The sequence below is a fragment of the Harpia harpyja genome, chromosome 5, assembly GCF_026419915.1.
Source record: "Harpia harpyja isolate bHarHar1 chromosome 5, bHarHar1 primary haplotype, whole genome shotgun sequence".
Lineage (NCBI taxonomy): Eukaryota > Metazoa > Chordata > Aves > Accipitriformes > Accipitridae > Harpia > Harpia harpyja.
The window spans coordinates 36,654,608-36,667,275 of record NC_068944.1 but is presented as its reverse complement, the minus strand read 5'-3'; the positions used below and the strand labels follow the sequence as shown (position 1 = coordinate 36,667,275).

Genomic DNA, 12,668 nt, shown 5'->3' with positions numbered 1-12,668 from the left:
CCTCGGGGCGGGAGCGGCCCCTCACCCGCGCCCCGCCGCGGCGGGGCTGAGGAGAGCCGGGGGGGCCGAGGGCGCTGGGGATGCGATGCCGCCGAAGGCTCCGCGCGTCCCCCATCCCCGTCCCCTCGCGGTGGGGAGCGGCGCCTCCCTCCCGCGGCGCCCGGGCGGGGCCACCGGCGCCCCTCCCGGCAATTTTTAGGGTTGAAGAAGTAAAAACGCAGCTGTGGGCGCGGAACCCGCTGGGGCTGCTAGGCCCCGCCCCGCCTCCTCGGGCCTGGCCGCGGGGGCGGCGGCGCGCTTATCCCGGGACGGGGCCGCGTCCGCGGCGTCCGTGTGACAGGCCGCTGCCGCCGCCGCCGCGGGCAGGTGAGCGGGGCCGGGGGCCGCGGAGCGCCGGCAGCCGCGGGGGCGCGAGGCGGGGGTGGGACGGAGGGCGGCCGTGGCGTCACGCCGGCGGCGGGGAGCCGGGGCAGGGGTGGGAGTGGGAGGCCCTTTCCCCCGCGGGGGACCGGCGCCGGGCGAGGGTACGGCGCCGTTGCGGTACCCGTGCGCTTGAGCAACCGTCCTTCCTGAGGGCCCCTTGGCACCAGACATGGAGGAAAACCCCCCGAGTTTTCGCGGCAATGACGTTTGAAAACGCTGGTGACGTTTCCCGGTGAGGAAAAGGGGTAAATGTAGGTGGCTGGCACTTGCTGTACCTTACTTGCGCCTGAGCGCGACGGGTGCGACCACTGAAGGCAGATCCTGCTCTCCGCACCGTACACCCTCTTCCAGCTCTCACCTGCCACATCCCTGGGAACTGAGCGGAGCGCCGGTGTCCGGCCAGGGACAGTTCCACGTTTCTGCGTGGTGAATCAAACCCGAGTGGGAATTGAGTTAATCGCATTCTCTGAGGCTGTAATTGCTGATAGTTTGTGTTTTGGGGGGATAGACCCTTCAGTTTTGGGGTAGATGTGCTGGTAATCCATGAAGGTAGGGAAAGCTGTAGAAACATAGCAGCCCACAAGATGGGAGGATTTATGGAGGCAAATCAAGTGGATGGCGACAGTGTGAGACCAGCGAGAGAGTTATTTTCTGTGGAACTGCCACAAAAAATCTGGGAAACGTAAAATTGGAATTTAATTTACGCTGAAAGGCAAGATGCAGAGTTGTAACTGTTAAAATACTCCTCTTGTGAAACAGAGCAGTTGAGTGTCACAGAAGAGAAAGTAGGAGCCTGCCACCAGAAAGCAGGTGTCAAAAAATTCTCTGTGGAAGAGTCTCCAGCTACTTTACACCCATCTTCCCACTGTGCTCTGCTAAACCTACTGCTGAGAACAAACTGGTGAGCAGCAAGGCCAAGACAATCCACTCTTCAGTCAGGGTTGAAAGCCAACTACAAGGTTTTAATTTTGATGCCATAGGTCTCTTCTGACGGTTTCGTTCTTGCACTTCCATTCCCTGGGATTATAGTGTTGATAAGATTATCAAGAAATGATGCTTCAGTAAGAGCTTGGGATCTGAGTGACTTGTAGTACAGGAGGCTTCTGTTGGAAGGGGAGCTCCCCTTTAAATAGGGAGACATAGTTCTGTCTCCCTCTGACAGCACCTGTAATTTTACATTGTAGATACAGCTATTACTCTGGAATTCCATATGCTTTATAGGTGGAGCCCAAACAAACATCTCGCGTGTCAACACAGATGTTGTTCTCTAGAAGAACAATGAAATCACTCAGAACAGTAACTCTTCAAGTCCATCACTAGGTGAAATGAGAAAAATGTAGACAATTAAAAAAAAATGTTTGTTCACAAAACTCTATACCCACTTGTTTACCTTTTATGGGATATTCAGTATTGAAGAACATGGGAGCTGCTCTTGGCTCAGGTTTGATAAAAGCTGAAGAGAAATTTCTTTCTTAAATTTTGAGACTTGGGGCAAACCAAACCAGTTACGAGTACACACGTTGCAATAACACTCTTGCATTGTCTTCCAGTGCATAATCAAGCCAAGCAGGTCTTTAGTAGTAGCCTTGCAATAGGCACTCAAGTAGTTATGTAGTAATTTTCTATATGGTGTTTGATAGACAGGATGCTTCAAAATTTTGTTTGTGGTCTCAGCAAGGGGCTGGTGAGAGACAGCCAGTAGAACGTGGCAAAAATAGAAGTTCTGTCCTGTTGTAGTCCTTTGATGTTATACTGGCAGTACAGAGGGATGCATTTACCACGTTGGACTCCCGCATACCGACCAGGGTTCAGTGATCAGGGTTCATTCTTTCCTTATGAAATGTTGGAGGTAGTGTACAATTGAACTGTGGGAGCAGGAACTGAAACCTGGTTGAGCACCCAACTTCCAGGAAAAGCTGTGCTGCTTCTAGTTTTTCCTCAGTTGATCAGCCATTTATTCTTTCTTCACTCTGGCTTGGATTCAGCTGGAATGATGTTGAATTAGTTTGTATCCCACCCACCCAGCTAGCTGGTGTAAAGTGAACTCACTCCCTGTGTACCCAGCTACTTTCATATGTCCACAGTTAAAGCTGTACTGTTAATACCTGTTTTGTAGGTTTAAAAAAAAATACTTTTGCACATTTAAGTATTTTAATTTCTTTCTTAAACTTTTTTTTAGTGTCTACGTTGAACTTAAAATCAGAAATGAGTAAGTTACTATGTTCATTTATACTGTAGTCTGTGAGCAAACACAGTTAAATGTAGTGGTCTTCCAGCCAGCAAGTAATTTTCTGTTACATAAAAATTAAGATGGAGGAAGAGGAATCAGTGGGATGTTACACTGATCAATGTAAACATCCTATTAATATTAGGAGAAAATTCTGAAAATGCTGAATAATGTAGGACATCATAGGCTCAATTCCCATCTGATGGATACTTTTTTGTCATGTCAGTTGATGACATCATTCATTTCATATGTGCTGTATTTTAAGGAGCTTTTTTTTTTTAATCAAAATGTCAAGTGGCATTGGTAATATACTTTCATAAATCCTGTTGGCCAACTTAAGTTTGGCCTGTTCCCAAGAGTGGTTTTGCTTGTGCCAGCATTTTCACAGTCCTCCTGTTAGCAGGGAGCCAGCTGATCCTTTTGGGAGACCAGGCTGGTGGTGAGAACACACGGTGAGGGGCTGGTGGAAGGGTGAGTTCCAAGTAGCAGCTCACGTGTGGCTTGAAGTGACTCTGACAAGCTCCTAGTAAAACTGTATGTGCATGACACCTGCTCAAGCTATTAAACCTCTGATTTCCTCAAAGAACGGAGGTGCATTTGTTTACAAGGTCTGTTTCCCACAAAATTATAATGAGTGGCATGTTATCTTCGTCACATGCCAGCTTTTCACTAATCTTGCCAGTGATTTATCTGGCTGCTGAGTCTGCAGTTACTTGTGTTTGGGGACTTTGGAATAATCTTAAATCTCTTTCAGTCCTTTGGATTTTCCCTAGTCTTCCAAGAGTTACTAAAATGAGTATCAGGAGGCCAGAGGGCATTTCAGGTGGTTTTTAAAAGAATGGTAGGTACAAGAAGATACCTGGACTTATTAATGTTAAAATGTTGGTACATTACATGATCTCTTGGTCACCAGGTTCCTGTCAGCAATCAATATATCCAAATTAATCCCCATATCATATAGGGGTTATTATTGGCACATTTACTATAGGTATGGGCATTTTATCTGCAATTTTAAGCCAGTTTTGCTACTGGCTATAGTAGTCTGTGTTCCCAGTCTGAAGCCCCCATAACGATGCAAAATCTACTTGGTTCTTTCATCCTATGTTGCAGGCTGAATGAGTTATTCCAAGTACTGCTCAGTATTTCTGATTGAGTGGCCTGAGGAAGGCCCTTAACATGGCCTTGTCCTGGGCTCTGTCAGCACAGCATCCTTCGCAGGCATTGAGAATTTGTAGTCCTTGCTCTTAATCAGCAACTTTAAACAATTAATAACTTCTTTACTACAGAATAGCACTACACCATCAGCTTTATCCTTAAACACCTTCTAAGCAGAGATTTTAATATCTGAATCGTGCAGACTATTCCTTTTATTTCTTTCATGTTATCAGTAAAATCTCTCTTCAGTGACAATTTCCAGATCTTCCTGTATCTTAGTCAGGCACCAGTCATCAGGATATAAACATTTCTATATTAATTCTCAAGACATTCTTTATCACGTTGGTTTTGTTTGTTTGTGCCATGCTGAGCATCATTTAATACAGTGCTTGCTTCCTTTGAGCTCCTAGTTTACTATCCTTCCAGCTTGTGCTCTACCTATGAAACCGTCTTTATCTAAACCCACAAGTTTTTGCACTTTTACCCCTCCAGTTCTCTCCCCCGTCCCACTGCAGGGGGGGAGTGAGCGAGTGGCTGTGTGGTGCTCAGCTGCCTACTGGGATTAAACCATGACAGTCCTTTTTGGTGCCCAACGTGGAGTTTGAAGAGTTTGAGATAAGGACAGATTCAACTGGAGTGTGCGAGACCAAATTTATAGCTATTACAGCTACTCATTGGCAGGGCTTGCCACAGGGCCTGCTTGCCTTACTGCATATTACAGTCTAGTGCATGATCGTGGCCGCTTTTTGCTGTAGCTGTTTGCTGTACTCCTTGTCATCCATAATTCTGAACAGAGCTGTGCTTTACACCAGTCCACCCCTATATTCTACCCAGGGCTTCAAAGAAGAAAAAAGTGGAGTGAGTAGTGTATAACAGGTTGTGGTGGGTTGACCCTGGCTGGGCGCCAGGTGCCCACCAAAGCCGTTCTATCACTCCCCCTCCTCAGCTGGACAGGGGGGAGAAAATATAACAAAAGGCTCGTGGGTCAAGATAAGGACAGTTTAATAAAGTGAAAGCAAAGGTCGTGCGCGAAAGCAAAGAAAAACAAATGATGTTATTCTCCACTTCCCATCAGCAGGCGATGTCTAGCCACTTCCCGGGAAGCAGGGCTTCAGTATGCGTAGTGGTTGCTCCAGAAGACAAAAATGCCCCCCTTCTGTCTCCCTTTACTTAGCTTTTATATCTGAGCTGACGTCATATGGTATGGAATATCTGTTTGGTTAGTTTAGGTCAGCTGTGCTGGTTATGTCCCCTCCCAAGATCTTGCCCAGCCCTAGCCTGCCATTGAGGGGGGCAAAAATGTTGGAGAGCCAGCCTTGATGCTGTGCCAGCACTGCTCAGCAGTAGCCAAAACACTGGTGTGTTATCAACACCTTTCTAGCTACCAATGCAGAGCACAGCACTACGAGGGCTGCTATGGGGAGAATTAACTCCATCTCAGCCAGACCTGATACACAGGTTTGCTCATATAAGTAAGCAGCTCAAGACATAAAGTCAGAAAAGTCTGGACTTGCTATACTTTATGATCTTGGAACTGACTGCGGCAATTACAATTTGTTTCTTGTAGGTACTTGTTCTGGTATTGGAGCAGAAAAATTTACTTGTTAAACAAGCAGTAACCTGATTGAAGCAAATAAAAACTGTATTCAGTTAGGGATTACTGAACCTGATTGCAATGTTTAAATCTCTGGCTAAGCTCAAGAATCTTAAAATCAGCCAGCGATGCTGGAGTGCTCTTGCGTTCCAGAGAAACCCCTACCTGCTGCCAGGCCGGCAGGGTCAGCTGTAGGAACAGACTTAACTAGGGAGCTGCATGTGGCAAACATATCACCAGGGCCGTGGAGCCCACCTGGCCTTTGCTGGGGCGTGTTGGCATGGCTATGTGGATGAGGGGCAAAGAGCTGCTCTTCCCAGTGCTATCCGCAGTCCCAAACGCTGTCCCAGGCACCTCCAGGCCTTGGGAAGGAGCCGCGGCTGCCCAGGTTTTGCTTGCCAGCTCTTCAGCTGCTCACTCTGCTGTTTGTTCCCCTCGCTGCTGGCTGCTGCCAAACTGAGAGGGACCAGAAGCCCAGGCTGGACTGTCTGCAGAGGACTGAGAGAGCCTGGACCGCTGGTAGCAGTCTTCTTGGCTAATGCTGCTGAAAATACTTATCACTTACCCTCTTTTGAGCTTCTAAAAAGCCATGCTGATACAGAGAAATCATCTGATCAGCCATGTTGCATGGATCCTGAGGCTTCCGTAGACTTCAGCCCTTGTCCTTTTAGCCCCTATTATCCAGCTGTATAAAAAACCCCCATAAATACATAGGATAATCTCATCACCCTTTACAGTGAGTAGTGGATGGCAATTGCCAGCAGCTATCTTAGCATGACAGAGACAGACAAAATGTTTGACTCTGTGCTATACCAAAATAGGCATCAGGTGTATCTACAGAAAACTTTTTTCCTAAATTGAGAATATTCCATGATTTCCATGAAATCAGAGCTGCTGTTTTTGTTTTTGTTTTCTCTCCTCCATGAAGTACGTGATAGGTAGAAAGGAATCCTGCGCTTCACCACAGATACTGATGACCGACCTAAGCTGCCTTGCCTATGTACTGGAAGAATGGACTGTTGTGGAGTACCTGAAGAAACACCTTTTTCATGTGGTCATCGTCTCACTGACAATAAGTGCAATATTAGTTTTTTTTATAGTTCCTTTAACAATCCTCTTTTTCATTTACCTTACTAATATTTTGCTTTTAATATATCAGAAGAACGGTGAGGTAAAAGCAGATCCCTTGAGTGATGTTTGGGATAGTGCAAGGAAAACAATAGCAAGCTTTTGGGATATATATGCAAGAATATGGCATGGTAAGTATGACATGACTTGTCTGAAGCTTTGAATTACAATAAATAGTAAATACACATAAGTTTTAGGTTTTTTTTTTTTTAATTTATTCCAAATGGATGCAAAGAAATTTGTTTATTATAGTTCGTATGGCACCTAACCCAGAAGTTTCTGCCTCAAACACTGATTGCAATACAGAATAAGCAGCATGAAAGGGAGAAATTAGTTTATATAGGGTAAATTTCTCAAGTGGATAGGCAGCCACATGCTAGGCTCTTGTTCTTCCCAAAGATGTAGTTTAAGGCTATCAGCAAGACTTAACTTTGCTGCCCTAAGGATGAAGAATAACAGGTTGTTATCTATGTTGCTATCCTTCCTCACAGCTTTTTCCCTTAATCTTTGAACATCCTGCAGTGTAAAACTTTCTCCACCTCTTCCTAGGACTCTGCCTGCTCCATCCCCATCCTTCCCCCCGAACGGCTCATGATAGGAGCTGTAGCAGGGATGGTGATGAAGGCAGGCAAGGTGGAACAGAGCTCTTAGTTGGTAGAAGCTGTGGCTTTCCCAAGCTTTTTTATACACTAGCCTCCTAGTCTGGCTCCACCTAAAACCTAAATCAAACGTAGGAAGAGTCAGGAGAGGGATTTACAGAAGTCCATGTCTGTGAGGAAATTCCCTTCCACTGTGCAGTGAATACATTTAACTCTTGTGGAGAGAACCTCTCTTTGGGATTCTTACAGATTCTGGTTTGGACTTAAACATCTCAACCAGAGAAGCTTTTTATTGTGTAAAATCCCAAACTTTTCATTCTGTCTGACACAGAATGGAGATTCATGCTTCTGTATTTCAGGAAAGCATCCTGACTGCTTGTTTGCCTCTCATTCTGCTGATGAAGCGGTTTCACACCAGTCAGTATAGTAATTTTTTTTTAATTATTGTGCTTTGGACTGGGAAAAGTTCCTAATGGGAAATAATTAATTTAGTCCCCTCACTGGGGAAGATGTCAGGTTCAGGTCTTGTCTAGTGATTAAACTGACCAACAAATTAGTCCACCGATAACCTGTGGTGTTTGAGGGGCTTTCTCTTTGCTATTGACCAAAAGTTCCATCCAGAACTTAATTCTTTTAAAAGCTACTGCAGAGGCTTTCAGAACTTTCTGAAAGTCATTTAACAAAGGATAGTAAACAGTTTTCTTTAAATTGCCAGATGATTTCCAGCTATCATAGTCAGTGTATTGCTTTCCATCCTAAACAGGTTATGAGCTTCACGGTGTGGAAAACCTACCAGAAGGACCGGGCATTCTTGTGTATTACCATGGAGCTATTCCTATAGACTACCTTTACTTTTTGTCTAGGCTCTTTCTCTGGAAGAAAAGACTTTGTCTGTCAGTAGCTGATCATTTTGTCTTTCGTTTACCAGGTAAGAACATGTTCTCTTGTATTTAAGCACCCTGGATTCACTCAACCTGTTGCTGGTTTTGGTGAAATTTACATTTATTAGACTTTCAAGACAGCTTTTAAACTAAAAGACTGCTTTTAGACTTTTAAACTAAAAGCTGGTAGATGCAGAAGGGCAAACAGGGTAGAATATCCTGTCTTTCAAGTGGAAGGTCATAAAAACACTACTAGACCTTCCAAAGCCAACAAATAGACATTATCTAATCCCTTTGGGATGAAAAGTCATGCCTCAGTAGAAAGTGTAGGATAGGACTATATTATTGACCTAGTGCTGGCTGGTCAGCAATGGGCTATGTGTGCAGAAGAGCCCAGTAAATGGTAGGACATGAATTATTACCTACTTGCTCTCTACACTGGGTAGCCATTGCAGTGGGGTGTGACATCAAATCTATCTTTTGATCAAAGCCTGGAGCAGGACACACAACTTCTTTGAAGATTTTACTGTTGAAGAGAGCTCTGTAATACTGACTGCCACAATACATTCAACACATGGTAGACTGAGAAAGAAATAAGTAATTCCGTTGTGAAAAGGAGAAGATACAGAAAAGCAAACCGCATTTATTTTTAGAGAAACAAGGCATAAAGAAGGAACACCCAGAAGGAATAGCAGGGAGATTGTTTAAAGGCACCTTTATACCACTTATATTAAAAATTATTATAATAATAAAGAGTAAAGGAAGCTATTTAAAAGTAGAAGGACATTTTTCAGAAAAGGAAGTTGTGTCCAAACACTGAAAACAAAGAGCATAAACTCAAGCAAGTTTGATGCAAGAACATACTAAGGCACCCCTAGAAAGATGATGAAGAATTTGCTAAAGGCGTACTTAGTAAATACTGTGTAGTACTAAACGCATCAGAAGCATGAAGCCATCAAGAGATGATTGGCTTTTAAGAGGACCCCTAAAGGAAGATAAAGCTTAGAATGTTACAAAGGTGACTTCTTTTTTAAGGGATAAGTAAGAGGGTACTGTTTCAAATTGAAGTGTCCATAGCACAGATTTTTATTACAAATATATAGTAAACTATCGTCAGGACCAAGCAACACTCTCAGCTGTGCAATTTCCAGACTACTGATGTGTACATAACATATTGCTTGAATTATGTTCATGCTAGAGGAACAGAAGGTGGCAAATACGGTGTCAACCTATAAAAAGGCTACCAAAAAGGCATCTGGTAAAAAAGACCACAAATAATGGAGATTAGGCCTCCCCACTTGCTGCATTAGTAGAAAATGTGGCTGAAGGTAATAGACTGAGTGAAACTTCTCCCTAACCTTCCCTTGCTCCATCATACCTGCTTTTTGCAGACAAATGTTGTACTTCACAGATTGGTTCTTTAAAGAATGCTCATAAGCATATGCTGAACCTCAGTCTGTTGGATTAATTACAGTTATGGGAGAAGTCTTCTTGTGAATGAATAACTGGCTAAAAGGTAGGAAATAAAGGGTAGAAATAAATAGCTCATTTTCACAAAGAAGCAGAATTCACCAGGTATACAGATAGAATTCACCAGGTATACAGATGAAGATCAGTGCTGGCACCTATATTGTTCAAAATAATCATAATCTAGATCAGTAGTGAGGTGACAAAGCTTTACACTGTCCATTTTTTTTCAAGGCAGTAAAAGCCCACACAGGGAGTACGGTTATCTACCAATACTGAATCACTGGCTGATTAAATGGCAGATGAAACTCAGTATTAGTTATAATGCAGTCCACAAGGAAAGAAAAACAAGTCTAAACACATAAACATGTAATTAGGCTTTCAATTTTCTACATGACTTTAGGAATATGTCAGCTTAAGTCTCAGCAATTGCCAAAAGGCAAAGAGAATTATAGGTTTATCATGAAAAAGAAGAAACAGAAAATACCATTATCTGCTCAAAATGCATATTGTGCCCACATCTTGAGGACTGCATGGAATTCTTGTCTCGCCATCTCTGGTCTCTCCATCTCAGAAAAGCCTCAAAGTAATAAAGATACGAAAAAGGACAAGGATAATCAGAGGTCTGGCATGGCTTGCTTTGAAGAGCTAGTACATAGGACAGAAGTCTTGCATGACTGAAGGATATAAAATTCTGTGTGACCTGGAAAAGGGGAAGAAGTGATAGTATGTTCATGTGATACATCATAATTCTTAACAGGCAAGTTTTAAAGCCAAGCAAAGGAAGTACCTATTCACTTAATAAGGATATGGCATTCCTGGCTGCAGGATAAAACAGGAATACATATGAGCTCACAAAGGGATTAAACATAGTCAACATCTGTCTTTGACAGAAAGATCTATCAAACACGATGCCTTGAGTAAGTTTAAATACAATTCAATTACAAGATGCAGCACTGCGTTTTCCACTGTCTTCCAAAGTTTCCGTTGCAGACCTTTGTCAAAGTTGCAGTGCTAGCCACCAGGTTCTGGCAGGCCATAGTTGTTGTTGACATTTATTAATATAAACAATTTCTTTTCAAACCATGCTGTTGGAACAGTGAATTTGAAGATTGGGGAAACTCTCGTCTGCTGAACCTCTCTATGGGAGTTCCAAACTGATTGATTTAAAATGTGAAGATGATGTAAGAAAACATAGAATGCTTCTATGGTTCTCAGTCTGGCCTTTGGAGAAATCCTGGTTATCGAAACGAAGGAGATTCATCGAACTGTTCATGCAGTGCTGAAACTGCCCTGCTAACTTCTGCCATTCATGCATCTTAAGAGTCGTACAGCAGTCCAACTTGATCCATGTAGTTTGCAATTTAACAACAAAATACTCAGTTTAACAACTCAAAACCTCAACATTTAAAATGTTGCTTGTCACATATTTATTTTTGTAGTAATCTTCATTGTACCGAAATTTTGTATCTTTTTTCTGTATTAAAATATTTAAAAGAAGGAGGGAGGAATAGATGTTTATTTTCAGATTTCTAGCTATGATGCATAAGTTCTGGTTGCATAGCTGGTGTTTTGATAATTATGGAAAATAGCATGTGGAGGCATTAGTTTATTGAGATGCCCCTGATAAGCTCCTTCATCTTCATAACATTTGGGCAAAAACACTGTCACATATTTGTCATTTTGCCAATAGTTTCTCTGTAGGTGTTTTACTTCCTCTGTACAAATTTGCCTTAGTCTAAATATATAGCTATTAGATTTTCATTTAGCTGTAATCTTGTTCCTACCTGCAAGCAGTATTTGTGATATATTGTTATAATAGTATGTATTTGCTACTTATTTATTGCAGGACTTAAATTATTATTGGAAGTGACGGGTATTATGCTAGGTACAAGGGAGGAGTGTCTCATTGCACTGAAGAATGGACACTTGGTATCCATCTCACCAGGTGGAGTTAGAGAAGCACTATTCAGTGATGAAAGTTATCGACTCATGTGGGGAAATCGAAAAGGCTTTGCTCAGGTCGCTCTAGATGCAAAAGTGGTGAGTATTACATGTTACCAATCCTACTTCATGCTTATTGTATTCATGCTTCATTATAAAATGCAGCTTAGGAGTGTTTGTTGGAAAATCTTCCAGACAGAAGAAAAGGTTGGGGAGTAAAGATTTCTTTTCCATTTCCCACTACTTTCCTCAAGCACATTAATCTGTAGGGAGCAAGGGTTTTATGGAACTGTGTAGCTTTTTCTTGACTGTTGCAAGGCATCCATCTCTGAAGTTCCAGTTCCATCATGTAGGCATCCAATTTCTTGTCTTGACTGTATTTCAGGAATCTTCAGTGGTCCATTTCCATATTTCTGTAAGATTTCATTCTTTTTTCTCATCCTACTAGACTTGCATCTTTATCTTGCTTCTACATACCCAGTCATTTTCTTATGGGTCTTTAATGTATTATCCTTATCTTTCTTCCTTCTCATTTATTCTGGGAGGGTCCAGGGTTTTGTTCTCACCCTTACCTTTCTTCATGTTTGTGAAAGATTGCATCAACTAACCCAAGGTTTGTCTTCATCAGTGTCTGAGCTTGAACCATGTGTGTACCTCTGAAGCAGTTTTTCCATCTCCCTCACTTACCATGCTTTCATTCACATCATGGAACATGTTAAAATACCTAAGCTGCATTCCATTTGGCTGAAACTAAACCATAAGTGGGACCTAATACTCTCCAGTTGCAAATGGGCATTCAGTCAGTGGTACCAGACGAGAATTAGTTCTACATAAAAACATAACACTGTTCAGTGTTGATGTCAGATCCTTAGCATCCTCTAGAGATGTGCTTCTATTGGTTTGCACTGCACTAATGTACACATGGCCACGGTTTCAGTTATATTTTCCATACGGATGATGATCTACAAATACAAACTTCTACCACTGGCTCTGACTTCTTCCATCTAACTCCACATGTGAGACTGTTTCTCTGGTATAGTCTCTGGGAAATAATTTTATTTGGGATGGCATACAGCTGAAAGAACAGCAACCCTGTCTTTCTCCTAACTGTCACTTCTCATCGTGATCACCACTAGAGATGAGTTTTCTGTCTTAATTTAGACTTAGCATACCTAGCGCTCTGTGTCTGACAATACTGGTAGACATCCAGTCTTCACCTGTTCTGCCATGAGCTTTCTGCTGCTTTCTCA

General features: G+C 42.8%; 1 protein-coding gene across 5 annotated transcripts in view; it reads left to right on the top strand.

The window, feature by feature from the left end:
- The first annotated feature begins 261 nt into the window (after window positions 1-261).
- TMEM68 (transmembrane protein 68) overlaps window positions 262-12,668 on the top strand; it is a 46,858-nt gene continuing 34,451 nt past the window's right edge. For 2 of the 5 annotated variants that reach the window (XM_052787067.1, XM_052787063.1), the window contains exons 1-4: window positions 262-366; window positions 6,328-6,658; window positions 7,890-8,054; window positions 11,324-11,517. In XM_052787067.1, the coding sequence (XP_052643027.1) occupies window positions 6,373-6,658; window positions 7,890-8,054; window positions 11,324-11,517 (645 nt within the window). In that variant the 5' untranslated portion in view covers window positions 262-366; window positions 6,328-6,372. Of the gene's footprint in view, window positions 367-1,186; window positions 1,325-6,327; window positions 6,659-7,889; window positions 8,055-11,323; window positions 11,518-12,668 lie in introns of those variants that run through there. The other 3 variants (XM_052787068.1, XM_052787064.1, XM_052787065.1) reach the window with 3 other exon arrangements.